This window comes from Numida meleagris, unplaced genomic scaffold (assembly GCF_002078875.1).
Source record: "Numida meleagris isolate 19003 breed g44 Domestic line unplaced genomic scaffold, NumMel1.0 unplaced_Scaffold180, whole genome shotgun sequence".
NCBI classification, from domain to species: Eukaryota; Metazoa; Chordata; class Aves; order Galliformes; family Numididae; genus Numida; species Numida meleagris.
This window is the reverse complement of record NW_018363597.1, coordinates 118,363-136,740: the sequence shown is the minus strand read 5'-3', so window position 1 is coordinate 136,740 and position 18,378 is coordinate 118,363. Positions and strand designations below refer to the sequence as shown.

The window sequence follows — 18,378 nt, the reverse complement described above, 5'->3', positions numbered from 1 at the left end:
TTGGAAAGAATGTTTGGAGCTCACCACGTCAGTCCCCCCCAAGGCATTTCACTATGGCAGGTACACAGGAAAGCATCTGGGTGGGTTTGGAATATCTTCAGAGAAGGAGACTTCCCCACCTCTGTGGGCTCTGTCCCAGGGCTTTGCCACCCTCACAGCACAGAATTTCTTCCTTACGTTCAGATGGAACATCCTGGGCTCCAGTTTGTGTCCGGTGCCCCTTGTCCTGTCACTGGGCGCCACCAAACAGAGCTGGGCCCCATCCTCCTGTCTGCTGCCCTTCAGATATTGATCAGCATTCATCAGATCCTTCTTTGCCTTCTCTTCTCCAGATGAACAGCCCCAGGGCTCTCAGCCTTTCCCTGTGATTAGATACTCCAGGGCCCCACCATCTTTGCGACCCTCCACTGGGCTCTTCCAAGCAGATCTTCAAACAGGGCAAAGTCTACTCTCCTGAAGTCTAGGACTGTGACCCTGTTTTCTGCTCTGCTCCATGCCCTCATATTCCTGATCGCCTCCATCTCATGGTCATAGCCGAGGTTACCCCTGACCTTCATGCTCCTGAGCAGTTCTTTCTTGAAAGAATGAGGTAGAGCAGAGCACCTCTGCTTGTCTGCTCCTCAGTCATCCATGTTATGAATTCATCGTCAGTGTTTTCTAGGAACCTCCCCGACTGCCTGTGCCCTTCTGTGTTGTCCCTTCTTCACATACTAGGATGGTAAATGTGTCCTGTGAGGATAAGGGCCTGTAAATAGGAGGATTCTTGAAGTTGTTTGCCTCTGTGGCAGACACCACGACAACAATGGTTTGAAGTATCAGAAAGTTGTGTTCCGCAGCCGTGCAAGAGGGCCCACAGAACTGGTGGATAGATAAATCAAGGTAACATATAAAGTGGGAAATAGCAAAGAACAAAGCCTTTAAAAAAGCCATAGCAAGGAGGGACTGTAGGCCTATAGCTGAGTCTTCTTTAATTTATTTCTAAAGAGGATTTGTGACTGTTGAATTGCAGCACTTGTTGGAGTTAAGTGCAATGATAAACACGTGGCAGAGCTATCATGGGGCAGGGTAAAGTCATCGAATATGTAAGACAGAAGGACGCACAAAAAGTGGATTTTAAGGCAGAATTGCAGTGGTGAAATATGTGATGGCAGGAATTGGACTGGGGAAAGGAGGGATTGACTCAAATGGCCGTGGGAGGTGGAGAAACTGAAGAAAAAAAAGAAAAAAAGGTTAGTGTTAAAACGATTGGATAAGTGGAAGAGTTGTTACAAATCAGATGCAGCAACGAAGGAACCAGTTACATTACAGATGTACAGAGAAGCTTTTCTAAAGGGCAGAAATAAGACAGGTTGTGTTTGTTTGTATTTTTTCTTCCAATATTCTGCATCCCTTATTTCTTATGAAATATTTGTGATAACTTTCCATTACATAAACTTTATGCTTTATTTTTAACTTTGTTTTATACTTGTTTAGATTAGGTATCATACTCCAGATTAATATCTGGGATTTCAGCTACAGAAATTTAAAGAAATAATTTACGTTTTTTACAACTTAAAATTTTAGAATCCTTCCTCTGTACAACCTTAGCAGAGATTTACTCCTTAGTATTTGCTGTCGCTTTTATAACCAACCTTGCTGTGCAATATGTCCACGTACCAGCTTGTCTGAAATATCTGAGCACTGGGGCATCTCTGTGAGGAATGAAGCACGCTTGCTTCCCAAGAGAGAGAGCAGGGCAGTCAAAATTCCCCACAAGCACATTGTTTCTATGGTTTCAAGTTGCAGGCTGAGTATAAATTGGTCAGGAAACAGGTGCTGATGATGGGGTGTGCAGCGTAGGAACTTGGTAGCCATTCAAAACAAGCACAGCAAGACAGCTGCTGTGCTGGGTCTGCTGCCTGTCACAGTGGCTGCTGCTCTCACTGTTCCTTTGCACACTCTTGCTATTTCCATCTGTTAACTTCATTTGTAAGCTGCAAAGGCCAGAGACCATGTCGTTTTATCTGTACCACCAAGAATTCTTGGGCCTGAGACACAACTGATTACCATGAGTGGGAAAACTGTGAAATGTGACAAATAACATGATATAACCTACAGCGGGTAGCTCTTCTTGTCACAGTTCACACAGAAACACTGCTATCTGAGCCTTACCAGCTAATTGTTAGTGTAAGCAATTGTAAATTATTCATTTTGCAAAGCACTGCACACCGTAAGGATTCCACTAATGCTTCTTCTAACCCCGGCGTTTTTGAGGTCTGGCTGACAACTGACTTGTGCCACCATTTAAGAGCCTTGTCCCCTTGGGAGCATAGGCAGTGCGTTACTTTATGGCTTCGTGACCTCGTTGCCAAATGGAGTTTGTTGCTGTGAGCCGTAGCCTGCCAGCCTGCCGTGCCTATTATATGGTGGGAGAGACAAGGAGGGAAACCACTGCCCAGTGCTGGAGCCAGCGGTTTTCTACTTTTGCAACATTCAGTTGCTCAAAAAGAGGCTCAGCTGAAAGCACATTGTCCAGCTACAGCCTGAGCGCTGTAATCATGTCACTGCACCATGTGCCTGGCATTTCCGTATTCCTGATTTCATGCATGTATTTATATACTAGGAGAATGGAAAGCTGGAAGGTTTAGAAAATGGCCTACCTGCTGCTATGGACAAATCACAGCTCCTTCAGGATGTATCTTCCACTGCTTTCTTGTGTTTTTCCAGCCAAAATCTTCTGCTATCTTAAGGCCCATTTGATTTTCTTTTTCTTTTGGCACAAGTGGCTGTGAAACTTTCCCCACATCTTCTCATGTAGATCTCCGAAGATGATAAAAGAATGAACGAAAGGAAAAAAAAAACCAACAAACGGACAAAAAGCTGCATCTAACAGCCATCCCCAGAGCTCCTGGCAGCTCCTTGTCTTCCACCTGTTCTTACCATATTTGTGACATTTTGTTTATAATCTTTCACCTAATTTTTATTTTGCTTGGAAATTACGTGCACAGTGTGTTCACGGTCAGAATTCCAGACACGTTTCCCTACACTACATTGAAGTTGCTTTTGTTGTTTTACCACTGGCTGCCATTGTTCAAAGTCATTGATCTTTGCTGTAATAATGTACTGTTTGAGATTAAAATTTACTTTTCTCAGGGGTCATCTTTTCATAATTTTGTGATTATTTTGCCAAATAAAATAATTTTAAGAGTCACTTGGGCTTGTCTAGCAATGCAGTTGCTGGTTGGTTTCTTTTTTAATAATTACCAGTATTACTTATCACTCTCGGTTCCATTGTGCTCCCAGGCTGTTGTGATTTTATTCACCTAATAATTGTTCTGCTAGCGTAGCTGCAATGAGAGGTGAATTTGTTGCTGTATGCCAAGATTGCTCTGTTCTCCTTCTTTGGTTATGGTGCGTTCTGCAGCCTCCCTGTGCTTTCTAAGATTGTCACGTCTCACATATTTTTCTGTATGAGTGCGTCCCTCAGTAAGTATTTACTCATTATTGATTTACTGAAGCTCTGAAACTATAGATTCTTTTCAAATGATTTTCAGTGAGACCAGAATATAAACATAGCGTTATTAATGAAAAGGGTCTTTCGAAAAATATTTTTTCCTAATAAAGAAACAGGAAATTCAGCTCGTTTTCCTATGTTACAGATGGGCAAAAATACTCCAGGCAGTTGCACTGATGTAATCCTAAGTCTGTGTGGCTCAAGGGAAAATAAAATAACTGAGCATGAGGAGGACGTAAATGGGATGAAAGAGTAGCGTAAATTTACTAATCTAATAGATTTCTGGCTAATTTTCAACAAAAAGGAAAAAGTGTGTGTCTTATTTATTTAGACTTCAGTGAAGCCTTTGATACAGTGCTATCTGAAAATGTAGTTGGGATTCAGAAGACAGGTAATAATAGAAGAATGGCAAGGCAGGTAAGGAAAATGAAGCAAAAGACATTGCATTTTTTCAGGAATTATCTTGGGATTAATGCCTTTTAATATTCTTCACTGAAGCCCTTGGCACAAATAATAGGAAGCATAGTAATGAAAAGTGTTGATGATGCAAATTAGACAGGGATTGTTGAAGCAAAAGAGTAAGTTATCATACCGAACGGAATGATTCTGAGGACCAACCAATGGAAATCAGTGCAGCTCACAGCTGTGCTCTCAAGGACCAGTAACAGCAGCCAGCATTGCAAGCCGAGGGCTTACCTAATGGCAGCAAAACAAACAACCTGGTGTATGAGACACTTGCAGCAGAATTTGGAGTTGTCACTGTCGTAATATTATGGAAAGCGGTCGTGAATCTCGGAAAATTTGATAGAGGGTTCTGCTGGTAAGAGAATTATCGGTGCCTCACCGTTACATGGCCTTTGAGAATATAGGTACTGTCCTGTTTACCCATGTTCTGGGTAGATTAACCAGGGCTTATTTAAGGAAACTTGATGAAATGATAGAAATGGGCATTTCTGTTTGAAGAGACCAAGTATGGGTCTCACTTGTTTAGCCTGGCGAAGGGTGGCTTAGTGTGGGCTATGACTGCTGTCTGTAAATGCCCCAAACCAGAAATGTTAGACTTAAAGAAGGGCAAAGTCGATAAAAGAACAAATGACAAATAGCCAGATATACTTAAAAAAAAGTCATTCAGATAATTTTTTTTTTAGCAGCTGTCTAATAAGACCAAGGTTTAAAGTGCAATACAATAAATTTATGTCTGAAAAGATTCTATATGACATGGCTGCTGTTGATTATACAGCACCAGCCTTGCTGGCCCAGCAATTCCGTCCTCTGTTCAGTCCATTTGTGATTGTGGATTGTGTGTGAATACTTCATGGTGCTGCCACCAAACACACCCCAACCCATCATTCTAATCAAGTACCATAAGATACCTGCCTGTTTTGGTCTGGGGGGCAGTAAATGTAGATCTGAAAGTATTATGTATCTTTTTCTCCACCTTTTGGCATCCCTGCTTTTGTCTGTGATTACTCTTAAAGTAATCAGGACATCTGTTTTTAATTATCTCCTTACCTCTGCAGAGTTATGTTTGGAAACTCTGGAGAAAGACAAACGTTTTTCTTTGCCTTTTATTTATTCTTTATTGCCTCTATTTCAAGCCTTTTTTCTTTATGCGTGATACAAATTGCTTATAGGATTTCTTCACTGCAAATAGATTTGAAAACCCAGTGGAAAGGTCTAATGTGAAGTGATATGTCTAGAGATGGTTATGTAGAATGGTAGTTGAAGGTCAAGGAAAATGTGAAAGGCCACAGTATAAAAGCTGTGTGGTACCTGGTAAGTTTCAAGGGGAACAGGCCGCAATCAGATACGTATTCTTTTTCCAAAATCAGAATTTTAAGGGACCCCTTCTGATCACCTCACACTTGTTTTGAAGCAGATCTGTAAAATCGGTCAAGGGGAGCCACTCTGGGTGGAGAAAAGCTGTATCTTTGTCTCACTAAATTCCATGCAATTTATGGAGGCAAATAGGGCAAAAGGAACCATTTGGAATCAGCTCGTCACCTGTCCTGCCCCACGTCAGGATCAACACCAGCTGCATCACTCAAAGCAGATGCTTGTCTGGCATGTTCCTAAAGACCTTCAGTTATGGAGGTTCCCATCCTTATCATAGAATCACAGAACCCTTAGAGTAGGAAGGGAGCTCTGAAGGCCATCTAGTGCAACTCCCCTGCGATGCACAGGGACACCACAGCTCCATCAGGTTGCCCAGGGCCTGATCCAGCCTCGCCTTGAAAGTCTGCAGGGTCGGGGCATCCACCACATCTCTGGGCAAGCTGTGCCAGTGCCGCAGCACCCTCACTGTAAAAGACCTTTTTCTTAGATCCAAACTAAATCTCCGCTCTTTGAGTTTGAATCCATCCTTGACGGAAAAAGTATCCCAGCACATTTCTACTTTTACTGCTGTACTCTTCTTTAATGTCTGAATCTTCCTGGGAGAAATTTCAATCTGTTAGTTCTTGCACTGTGAATATGCAGAGCAGCTCTTCTCCATATTTGCAGCAGCCTCGTGGCTGTTATCTTCTCTTTCCCTCTTTAGGCTTTACAGTTCTTATCACAATTATGTTCCTCAAACCATCTTGATTTCTCCCACACATGTTTTCTTTGACACACAGAGCCCCAAACTGCAAAGAATAGTTTGGCTGAGATGCTAACAGCGCATAGCGCATCAGAAGGATTACTTCAGAAGGGTTCCTCACCAATATTTGCAAAATTCAATTTTGCAGCCTCAGGGAAGTCTTGAGCTGGGAGTGTTTGTGCCTTGCAGGGAAGGGATGGGGAGAAGGTGTACCCAAAAAGTGGAGGAGAAAAATAAGAATCTGGAGTGTCATTGTCACTGCTTTTGTTGCCACCAAGGGGATGAGCAGTGGGGCAGCATTCATTGTTAATGCTCACTTGGTGTTGTGTGTGTGTCTGTTTACCTGGTGCAAGCATAGTACTATTAATTCACATTTAGCTTATGATCTTATATCCCCAAATATTTTTTCTGAAAAAAAAGGAGCAAAAAACAAACAAAACCAACCAAAATACCACCATCAGTTTTCTCCTCCCTCTCTTTATGCAGTTGATGATTCATGCCTTGGTCTGAAATCCTGTGCTCTTTCTGATTGCATTATGTCCTGCTCTTTCAAACTACATCTCCAGCTTTTTGGGATTTAGTTCTGATTCTCTCCCACAGCATACCTGTGACCACTGCAAACCATATCTTGCTAGGAAGTTTAATAAGCATGCTCTCTTATTCATTATCTATATTGTTAATGAGAATATTGAACAATTCTGAACTCAGGAACATGTTACCATTTCTTTAGAATACTCAGAACCTACATCTCAGGATATTTTCTGTCTCAGTTTGTTTTTTATGCAGTACTGCATAAATTCCAAAACTGTTGAGAATACTGGAGATGAGATGCTGGATAGCAGCCTTGCTGAAAGAGATTTGGGGGTTTTGGTTGACAGCAAATTGAATATGAGCCAACAGTGTGCTCAGGTAGCCAGGAAGACCAACCCAGGTAGCCAGGAAGACCAACCCTACCCTGGGGTACATCAAGCATGGTGTTGCTGGCCAGTCGAGGGAAATGATTGTCCTGCTTGACGTTGCACTGGTGTGGCCATACAGTGAGTACTGTGTATGGTTTGGGGCATCACAGTACAAAAAGGACATGAAACTTAGAGCCTCCAAAGGAGGGCTTCAAAGATGGGGAAGGGCCTGGAGAGGAAGACGTGAGAAGAGCAGCTGAAGTCCTTTGGTTTGTTCAGCCCGGAGAAGAGGAGACTAAGGATAGGCCTCATGGCATCCTGCAGCTCCTCACGATGGTCCACAGCTCCCTCATAGTGGCCTGCAGCTCTTCATGGCAGCCTGCAGCTCCTCACAGGGAGTGAACAGGCAGCACTGAGCTCTGGTCACAGTGACAGCACCTGAGGGAACAGCATGGAGCTGCGTCAAGGGAGGGTCGGGTGGGGATTAGGGAAAGGCTCTGCCCCAGAGATCAGTGGTCATGGCCCCAAGCTCAAGAAGCCTCTGGACAGCGCTCTCAGACACAGGGTCTGATTTGCATGTGGTTCTGTGTTGAGCCAGGGGTTGGACTCAGTGACCCCTGTGGGTCCCTTCCAACTCTGGATGGTCTATGAGTCTATGCTTTAAGCTTCCAAGCCCTGTTGACCTAAGTGAAAACTGGACGGCAGAAACCAGGCCCTTTTAGAGCAACCTTAATGTATTTCTTTAACTACTGTTCATTAAAAAAATTGAATGCAGCTGCAAACATATTCCTCCCCTCCCACAACTTGTGTTTCAGCTTTTTTAGCCTGACTAGTATAGTATAAAATAGCAAAGAAGTAAAAACAAACTAAGCAAATTTGTGGGAGAAAAGGTGGCCTCCTAAAGCCCAGATAAGGAGGACGAATGTCAGCTTTCCTTGCAATGCAGTGAGTTAAGAACATAGCACAAAGTGAGGCTGAAGAGAGCAGTGGAGGGCTGGAAAGATGTCCCACTCTGTGCTCAGCATCCAAGAACGTGTGAAGGAACGCAGGCACTGCGGGGTCCATCCATCCCCAGGGCCAGACATGGCAGGGAGCTGCAGAGCAGCTGTGGCAGCCGGGGAAGAGAGATACTTGGGTTGAGCCAGGCAGCTTTTTAAAACAACAGCAAATAACATTTATTTTCTACGCTTTTTGAAAGAAAATATGTGGGGAAAGTAGAGAAAAAAAGTGTGAATTTCAAAAAAAATTGTATGGTTTTTCTCTTGAGAGAAGACATGCCTGCACTGTAACCTTTATCCATTTGTTATGTTAGTGCATTTCACACCGGTCTTCTTTCGCAATATTGTGGTGAGGGGAAGAATTGTAGGAAATAAATGTAATTCTCAGGTAGGTGGTGATGGGCAAGTCAGTTCCATCCGTTTGTACCGTGGGCTTCCCCTTGGAAAAAGAAAAAAAAAAAAAAGCAAGTTACACTGTTTCCTAAAGTACTTCGTGAGCTACAATTGTACTAAAAGCTGAGTGTTATTGGTACATAATTGTTTTCTTTCAAGACTCATTAAGTCTATGGCTGCAGTGTGCCTGCAGCTCCTTAATTTTCGGGGGGCCGACCTGCTCGTCCGATGTTCTCCTTGTAACTCTCGTTACACAGTTCCTGCTAGGAACGTCCAGACAGAGGGCAATACCGATTCTGTCGTATTCCCTTGAAATCCAGTAGCACTTCCCGCCCCATCCTGGTGCTTCAGGATGTAGCCTGCTGCTGCCGGAGCGAGGAGCAGCTGCCTCACGTCGCTTTATCTGTAGCGGATCAAAACCACGAACGAAACCCCACCCTGAACCCTGCCGTGCTGCAGCAGCCCCCCCCCCCCGCCACCCATCTTACAGCGTCGGCAATGATGGCAGCGGACCGCGGGGCGCTGCGGCCGTCATCGCGACGGCTCCGACGGGCGCGTGCCCCTACCGGGCCGCCCCGAGCCCCGCGGCTCCTCAGCTCTCCCCGCACAGCGGTCGCAGTTCCCGGGGCGCCGCTCGACGCGGGAGCGGCACGGAAAGGGTTAATGCCGTTCCCTGCAGCGGCCCGGCCGCCCCCGCCCGCGCGTCCCCGCGAGGCCGCGGCTGACCTTCACGGAGCCGCGTCGGGCACGCGCGCCGCCGCCCGTGGCTCGCGGGAGCCGTAATCGGTCCGGCCGCGGCCCGCTCGGGTTCAGCGCGGACCTGGAGGGGGCCCGGCCCGAACCCGGCCCGCCGCCCACCCAGGCTCGCGGCTGGCGCACGCCCTGCCCGTGCCGGGCGCGCCGTGGCCATTCGGTGCCGACGGTGCTGGCGGAGGAGCGCGGGGGGACTCGAGGGGGGACCGCGCGCCGCGCCGCGCCGCACCGGAGCCGCGCCCTAAGAGCGCCGGGCCCGAGCTGGGGAGGCCGCGGGCCCCGGGGCCCCGTCCCGCGCCCATTGCGCCCTTTGCGGGCGGTGCCGCGGCTCCGAAGCAGTCACCGCTTCTAACGGGCGTTTGCTCGGAGCCTTCCCCAGAGACCCGCGCTGTGCTCGAGCACCGCGTTCGCTGCCGTTTCGTGGAATGAGGGTGGGGACGCGGTTCCCGTTAGGAGTGGGAACAGCGACGGGTACGGCTTTGTGTCAGCAGCGTTGCTGCGGGGGAACCGGTGCGTCCCTGCGCTGCGCAGTCTGCAAAGAGAAGGCACGTCGTCTGCTGGGAGCAGAAAAGGGCTCACAAGATGGGAGCTGATGTCACCGCGTGCTTTTGGGACCCGAGCCTCGCAGAGGCAGGGCAGTGCCGCCATGCTGACACGCAGCAGCTCGGTGCCAGATCCCACGCACGCTCGGTTCGGGTTGGCCAGAGCCGCAGCAGCACTTTGGTTCGTGCCCCGAACAAGGCTGTGCTGCTGTGCTGGGTGTGTCTGAGGGAGCGGAAGGGGGAGGGCATTGATAACAGCACCCACACGCCCCAACGCTGTGATTCTGTGGTATCCCACACAGCGCTGCCTGGGTTGGGGTCACCTTGAACATCAGCAGAGGTTGTTCCTCAGTCCCTGCGTGCACGATGCCGTGTGATCTCCATGGTCTGCTCTTCACTGCTGCCCGATTCAGTGTCTTTCCTGCGCTTGTTTTTAACCACTGGGTGAGGGCAGCGATTTTCTTAAATTCAGGTCCGATTCCCTTCTATTTGCAGTCTTACCAGAAAATTCAGAGTCCCTAGACAAGAATCTCAAGCAGAGGAATAGAGCAAAACCCTCTCGTAGCCTGGCAACATCTCTATCGCTGTATCAGACGGACGGGAGACGTGAGCCCCCCGGCAGCCGCACACACGCGCAGGGCTGCGGTCAGCAGTGAGCCCCAGGGCCGTGCTGCTGCGCCGTCATGGGAGGGGGCACCGCTCTGCCAGCACGAAGGTGTGGACGCAGTGCCATCATGGAGGGACCACCGCCATGCTCCATTATGGAGGGCACTGCTGCTCCGCACCGCGGAGAGCTTATTGCCGCTCTCCATCACGGAGCGGCCGCCACTACTGCGTGCAGAGTGGGCGCCAAGATCAGGAGCGCGGCAGAGGCCCCTTTCCGCCACGTGGGCCGCGGGGCCCGTGGGGTCTCGGGGTGCCGCACGGGGCTGTGTGCGAGGAGCTGCGGCTGCCTAACGGCGGCTGCGGCGTTAACAATGTCTGCGGCCGTCAGTCACGCGGGTCCTTCATGGATCCGTCGTGGCGGGGCCGGTGCGCCCCGGAGAGATCGCCCCGCGCGGGGCCGCCGCCATGCTGCCCGCCGCCCCCGCTGCTCGCACGCCCGCTCTCCCCTCGCCCCCGCGCTCTCCCTGCCCGCTCCTGGCTCTCCGCCTCCCGCTGCCTCCGCTCGCCGGAGGGACCGTTCTCAGACTCGCGCTGGAATCGCCGCCAGCGAATGTTTGCGCGCTGCCGGCGGTCCCCGGGGACGGGGCCTGGAGCGCGGCGCGGGCGGAGCGCTGCGAACGGGGGGAGCCATTGTTTCCCATCGCTCGCCCGCTGCATATTCTAATGGGAAAACTCCCGAGGAGCCGGGCTGATGCTGATGCTGATGCCGATGCCGCTGCCGATGCCGCTGCCGAGGCCGCCCCCTCCCCCTTGCCCCAGAATTTACCATACCCTGCGCCGAGGAGGAGCGGCTGCAGCTCTGCTGCGAAAGGCCGGGACGTGTTTTCAATTTGCCTGCCGCTTATCTCGGGTGTTTGGACAGAGAGGTTTAAAAAGCGGGATTTTCTGTCCCCGCAGAGTAAACATGCAGAGCCCGGCAGCGCAAACTATTTCTGGCTTATCAGTGGAGGAATGCAGCAGCTGAGGCCGACCGCGAGTGGGCCGTCAGGAAGGCCCTGAAGGGGCCCCCTCCCCACTCCGCGCTATTAGAAGTGTGAGAGCCCAGCAGGACTCAGAGGGGAGAGTTGGAGAAAAAGGCAGAAAAGGGAAAGAAAGAGGAAGAGAGAGAGTGAGAGAGGCTGAGCAGACCCCGATGGCTACAGACGAAGTTACAGGAGGGGCTCGCAAAGCTACGAAAAGCAAACTTTTTGAGTTTCTGGTCCATGGGGTGGTGAGTCGGGAAAGTTAGCGAGCTGGCTGGCTCCGAATCGAGGGATGAGTGGAAAGCGGAGGCTGCGCCGGGCTGGAGCGGCCCCTGCAGCGTGCTCGTGCGGCGCCGCTCCCCGCCAAGCCCGAGAGCCGCGGGGGCTGCCGGCGCACACGATGTGACCGATTCGTTGCTATAAGGCTTTGTCTGGGGGGTTGTGTGCTGTGATTGCTGCTTTGATTCTCCATGCTTGGCGAATAGCATGCTTCTGAGCCTCGTCACGGTGCGGGATCCGCACCGGGTCTGACCCAAATGGGCTCGTAGGACACTTCGTTCTGTGAGCAAACTTGTGTTTTGAAAAGCAATTCTGACGCTAGTCCGATGCAGCCGTGTGGTGCTGCCTCTGGTTCTTGTCTCCAGCCTTCGCTCTGATGTATCCTCTGGCTACTTAACAGGTGACTTTCAGGGGCTTGAAGAGATTAGCTCTGCAGATCTCTGCCAGCCGATGGGCGCTCACCCACGAGGGAACGTCATGTTGCCGCGCTTAATTAAAGGAATCACTCAGGTCTTTAAAAAATTACAAGCTTTTGTTTAAGGAATCAGGTCTTTGATCTCCATTTAAGGGGATGTGCTAACCTTGTTTTGCTGCCAGTGGAAACGATGTTCTTTAAATGACTCTAATGGTTGAAAGCGATCACCATTTATAGCGTCTGGATTTCTTGTGCTGATAGACTTTTAACGAAATAAGACCCAGGAAATGCAGCTATTGCTCAGATAGCGATAGTCCCTGTGTGTTTTCTCTCTCGTGCGTTCTGGCACCTTCTGTGACACCTTTTTGAAGACATCCTCTGGGTGTTCCTGCACAAAGGAATCTCGGGAGCTCACTGCAGGCCTCTGGGTTGTCTCCATAATTCAGGCTTGCTCCAGATTTATTGGATCTAGCTTGTGTCCTGCAGAGCCTGGCTATGATGAGCTTGCAGGGTGAAGGACTTTTAGATGGCATTCTGTTTTTTGAGAGCAGTGAGCAGGCAATGTGGTTGCCGATGTACATCAGCAGTCTGTTGCTAGATGGGCAGATATGACTGAAGCAGGTGTGCAGATCTGTGACAGCAGTTGTGCTGGGGACATAGGGTGTCATTACGATGGTCTGGCTCAGGGTGGCTGTAGCTGGGAGAAGCCATAGGCAACCTGGGAGGGCTGTGTGTATGGGAAGCTGTTTCCTTTTCCAAGGTTTCTGTCAGTATAACGCTGCTCCTCCTTCTGTATCATGAAGAGTTGCTAAGATAGTTGAGCGAATCTGCTTCTTTCCCATGTAGATGTGAAAGGAGCCGGCTAGCCTCTTAAGCAAGTGAAATGTTAATTCGTACCAGAATTAATGCAGCAGAACTTGTTTCCATTACTTGTTGGGATGCTAGAAAAGTCTGACTTGTCTGCACTGGCTGTTTCGCCATCGGTGGCGTCTCGCTTGGTATCTGCGTTGCCTGAGTACCTGCATCTGTTTGTCATCTTTCCACTGCCCACCAGTGAGACCAGAGCTTCTAGGCCGGCTCCTCCTGTAGGGCCCTCTGCACCCCTCCATGATTATTTCCTTTGATTCTGCTTTTCCTTCCATGTTTGTTCTTCACTTCTAGTTTCTTCCTGATCTCAGGTTCATTTTGATCAAAGCAGGTTGAGGTAGTCAGTCTTCCACTGCTTACAAAAGACCCAAAGTTACAACTTCATTTATCTGTTTATGTGTCCTATCAAATAGAAGAATGAGCCTCTACCCCGAGTTCACCTATTGCAGAGTCTTATAACCACACACGGTGTGTCTGCATCTGAAGAAATTCCTTGAAAATTCGAGCTGAAGAGCAAACTTCTCCAGAATGTCTTGGGATCAGGTTATGCCCCCACTTCAGGGAAAATCTCCTCTCCAAATTGTTACTGCTTTATTCCATCTTTGACAAAATTGTTTGATTATTACAAGTATTATTATCAGTATTGTTTTGTTTTTCAAAAATAGGGGCATATAGACAAGGATAGAACGTTGCGAGAAATATTTGTACTGTTTGAACAATTAAATAGTGGAGAATTTTGCAGTATTTACTAAGAGCTGTTAGATTTTGGGTTCATTCGATCTTTCTGAAAACAGACGTTCCTTTGCTAAGGTCACTTCGCCCTTTGCTCTTGTGTGTTTCATTTTGCCTTTGTTCTTTTCCATATTGCTGGCTTAGAAGATATCTTCTTCCTTTTATGTCATTCAGATTGGATCCCTCTGCGACGTCACATCAGTGGCCAGAAACCTCGTGTGATGCTTTGTCCTGCTTGACTAGTTTGTTACACCTCTTCTGAGCAGTTCTTCTCAGAAGGCCACGTTTCTTTCAGTTATTAGTTAGATTTCTCTAGCCCCTGGTCTGTTGCATCAGGGCCTTGCACGTTGTATCTGTGGGAACAGGGATTTTTTCAGGGGCCTCATCCTTCACTGTTGTTTTTTTTCCCCTCTGCTCCGTTTCCAGAACTTTTATGGATGAATACAGCTGTAATGTCCACCTTCATGCTGATATGTTTTTATTGATGTGTTTTCTACTGTCCACGGTATATTTTGGTCTGCCTTTATGACATCTCCCTCTGGGTGTCTAGTTGTTGTTTTCAACTCTTCTGACCCAAACTGAATTATTAATCTTCCTGCAGGGTACTCCTCGGTTTCTTCTGTCATGTAGACCCTAGCATCGGCTTCTTTGTTGTCTGGATCCCTTCTCTGGATGCTATCTTTGTCTTTTTTTCCTTCTTTTTCTTTCTCAAATAGGTATCTTCACGTATGGCCTTGAGAAGATGCATAGTGTGCATCTTGTCAAAGCTCTTGTCCGGACATTTGTCCTTTTGTGACTCAATTGCAGAAACGTTCTCCTCTTTGGTACTTGTGCTGTGGACCTTGCAGCGTCGTCTTCACACAGGAGGCAGCTGGGGGTTCATTTTCTGGTGTGGTTGTTCTGACCCTTTTTCAATCTGTTTCCCTGTCCTTTTTCTGTTCCCACTTTCTCTTCCTTCCAAAACTAACCTTTTTAAATTTTGCACACAAGCTATGCTTATAGAAGTCCGTGTCTGTTTCTCAACTATTGGGTCTTTTCTGTATCTACCATATACTTCTCAGTTCATATCTCCTTCTTTCTATAGGGATCTAGTTCTTTGCCCTCTGAGTTGTGCTTGGGTAGCTCTTCCTCCTAACTTAAGTGCTTATACATATTTATTTTCTGCTAATAAGTGTGATAGTTCCTGCTGATCTCTACAGTTTAATAGTCGTTATACGTCACTACTGTTAATGTATATAAACCCATACATCATTTCTGTGACTCCTTTTTTGATTCCCCATTCTTCTTATTGTGTGATTGTCCACTTCTCAAGTCTGGTCATAGAGTTTGACAGTAAGTTGAGAAGCTGTCTTATGTGAAACAGCATTTAGTACAGTGAAAGAAGGGTCTCAAAGCATGCCATGATGTATACAAATATTTAATACGGCAATTAAATAAGTAAAAATAGGTTAAAAGACAGGTCTGATGTCGCAAGGATGTATGTGGAGTGTTTAATAGATTTAGTACTGTTATGGAAAAAGGGATGAGCACTGAATTTCATAGACAAATTTTGCATCTCCTCATCCACTGCAGGGTTTAAATGAACTGTGACCATCCAGGAGGAAGACTCGGGTGTCACTGTGGGCTGCCTACTCTGCAGCAGCAGCCACTGCTACCAAGAAAGCAAATTAAATGTTAACTTCTTAATGAAGTGGGACAGAGGGTAATGCAGAAGATGTTGTAAATCAGTTGGAATATCCTTACCAGAATATATATTTTTTTCATGTTGATTATCTGCATGACAAATAAGCAAAAGGAGGAGTAACCCAGATGGCAGTGACAGTGGGAGGGCTGAGAAGACTTCATCAATAAGAGACTGGGAAACTGGCGGTGATTAGGCTTTGTAGGAAGCACATGTGTGTTTTATTCCATAATTCCTAAGGGTGGAGATTGACTAGGAAAGCTGTAAAATCTCCATCGTTGGAGGCTCTTAGAAACTGGTTGAAGAAGTAAATGTCTGTCGTAGATGGTGGAAACACTGGTGATGCTTTACTGAGAAAAGGAAGGACTGGATGACCTCAAAGATTCATATTTCAGTATGGCATAAAAATGGTGTTTATTCTGTTATCGTGGGAAGAACTAGAGGTCTTTTCCCCAAACTGAATGATGATCTATGTTAAGTAAATAAAACCAATCGTTTCTTTCAGCTATAGAAATCACTACAGAAGTAGTGAGGTGAGGAGAATAGTAGGCTTGAAAAAAAAATAACTTTGCTACTGAAAGATATCTCAGCAATTTTTATGTTATCATGGATATAAATACTATCTTGTCAGTGCCCAAACTCTAGAATGGGTAGAAAAGAGCTTCATGAACAGTCATTTTTGAACAGTTTGTTCCACTTGCCTAATACAGGGTGCTCTGTGCTAGGACATTGTCAGAGCATAGTTTCTGGAACACAGTCACTGGTTTTCTGCATATGCATTTCCTGTTTTATTAAACAAGGAGATGTTTGGGTTGAGCTTAAGGCAGCCTGGGGAATTGAGCGTTTGTTTGGGAAGGTACTTGTAGAAAGCTGGTAGAGTAAGAACATTGTACAGCCTTCAGAAACATAAGCAAGCTGCCAGTGGGAACTGAGGGCTGGCCTTCTCCTAGCTCTCAGCTGATTGCAGAAAAGTTCACAAATAATTAAGAAAATCGAATCATCCTAATTCTTGATGCGTTTTTAATAAATAGTTAATGAGACTTTGCAAAATGAGCTTGTTCAAAATATTTGTGTTGTCCACTGAGAAAAGTTGAATATGCTGATAAATAGAGGTGCACAGATGTAACTGGTATGTGAGATGTTTCAGTTGCTCTTCTGTTTTTCTCAAAAAGAAACACTGTAGAAACATGAATCGAGTTACACTGGATCACTGAGCCCCGAGTCCCCAGGCCCCCAGGCCCGAGGGGAGCAGCAGTAACTGCATGGAAGTATAGGAGCAAGGCAAAAAATTAGCAGTGCTCCTTCCAAATACTCTGCGCTTTGTAGCCCTGGAGTTTTCTGACCCAGAGGGGTACTGCATATTTAGCACCTCTGTGAATTTTATTTATGGAAATTAGTTTGCTGATATTTTCTTGAACGCACACGAACTTTTAGCAGGCACAGTGTTCTGTGTCAGGAAGTTTTTGCAGCTTATCTTGCATAAAGAAATGCCTGATGCCACCAGCTGTTAGCTGCTGTCTGGTTCTTGTAAGGGAAGAGACAGTGAGGACTTGATGAATCTCCTCCTCCTCCATGCGAGCCGTGATGCTGCAGAGCTCTGCACTCTGTCCCCTCCCCAAACCGCTCCTTCTACAGAGTGCAAAGGCACATTCTGGCTGTTGTTCCTCACACAAAATCCATTCCATAGCACATAGATCGCTGCAGTGGATGTGATCAGATTTATTAAAAGTAGCAAGCTGATTGAACTTAAAGATAGTACATTGGGTCTGCTAGTTTCAGTTCCAAAGGCTGTTCGTGTTTGCTTGTTTGTTTGTTGAACTGTTTGTATCCAAGTGCTTTGTTTGAGGTTCAGTATCTGGTTGTTCTGAGCGATGAATAGGCATGCATGAAAGAGACGTTCACTGACCTTTGTCTCAAGTTACAATTCACAGTTCTGTAAATGTAGTATTTTTCAAGTGAAATATTTTTGGATTGTTGTGCACATTTTTCAAAATGGATGGAACTTGGAAGTCACAGTGGTGGAACGCTTGGACCCTATTCCTAGGATGTGAGTGCTTTAGAGAAATGGAAGGTGAATACGGTAGGTGAGCAATAAGAATGAAAATACTGATGTTTCTGCTTACTAAATTTATAAAAGACTCATAGATGTTAAAAACAGGAACCCATACGAGGTCATAGCTTTAATTGTCATAGGGCAGGGGAGAAGCTGTCTCCAACTTCTTTTATTGTATGAGTCCATTTGGAAATGGCACATTCGGTAGGGCAATCTCTGTTGGGAAACCATTTGCGCGGTCACGATTCTGTTGCCATGAGACAATATCACCTCAGCTGAATTTCTTAGCTGTTACGTATACTTCTAGTGACCTGTTCTTAGCTCAAGACATCATCTGATGTCTCGCTTATACCATAAATGAATTAGCAGCTACTGTAATGCTGTTTTGTAAAGAAAGGTTGCCTAGCCAAGGTAGCTCCTATTTCTAGTTTCCGGACTACTCTGTAATTTTTGTTGTTCTTGTGAAAATGTATCAGTTTGTTTGTGAACAAGAAGCCCGTAGTTGTTCACTGCTTGCCATCAGAATCCTCCTACACGGTACTAAGGTGGATAGACTCTTTGCTTTTCAGAACTGTAAGTTGCTGTATGCACAGCTCGGTGCTATGTTGCACTGCAGTGACTCCCAGCTCTCCATTCAGCCCCTTTCTCAATCTTCTGTAGGTGCCTTTGCTTTTCCTGACACCTTCTTTTCCTTGTACCTATCAGTTCTCCATGTTTTTGTCCTCTCTCTGCTATGTGCAGACAGCAGCCCTCTTTTTATCTACTTCAGCATTTTGACTACTGTGATGATGATGTTGCTTGAGAAAAGCCTTTGCAGTAGAAATTCACAGAAATGCACCTCTCCACTGTGGTCTCATTTCTTCCATCAGAGAGAAGTTCGCATCAAGAATGTATTAGGTTGGAAGGGACCCTAATGATCATCTGCTTCCAAACCCCTGATGTGGGAAGGGTTGTCGGGCAGGGCCCCATCCAGTCTGGCCTTGAACGCCTCCAGAGATGGGGCACCCACATCTCTCTGGGCAGCCTGTGCCAGGGACTCCCCACCTCTGAGTAAAGAATTTTTTCCT

At 47.0% G+C, this 18,378-nt stretch overlaps 1 protein-coding gene and 1 long non-coding RNA gene across 14 annotated transcripts in view; one reads left to right on the top strand and one right to left on the bottom strand.

Moving 5' to 3' along the window:
- Positions 1-18,378, top strand: part of SMARCD3 (SWI/SNF related, matrix associated, actin dependent regulator of chromatin, subfamily d, member 3) — a 96,582-nt gene that overhangs the window by 16,992 nt on the left and 61,212 nt on the right. For 3 of the 12 annotated variants that reach the window (XM_021382092.1, XM_021382090.1, XM_021382102.1), the window contains exon 1: positions 11,362-11,532. The exons of 2 other annotated variants lie outside the window; for them this stretch is intronic. In XM_021382092.1, coding sequence (XP_021237767.1) covers positions 11,455-11,532 — 78 coding nt within the window. In that variant the 5' untranslated portion in view covers positions 11,362-11,454. 7 more of the 12 variants (XM_021382093.1, XM_021382091.1, XM_021382101.1 and 4 more) reach the window with 6 other exon arrangements.
- On the bottom strand, positions 8,118-9,081 carry LOC110390683. Of its 2 annotated transcripts, none has more exons than XR_002433829.1 (2): positions 8,850-9,081; positions 8,118-8,799 (listed from the first exon to the last, which is right to left on the bottom strand). It is a non-coding gene; the product is annotated as an uncharacterized LOC110390683 (long non-coding RNA). The 2 variants fall into 2 exon arrangements; XR_002433830.1 differs by having other exon boundaries at positions 8,118-8,764.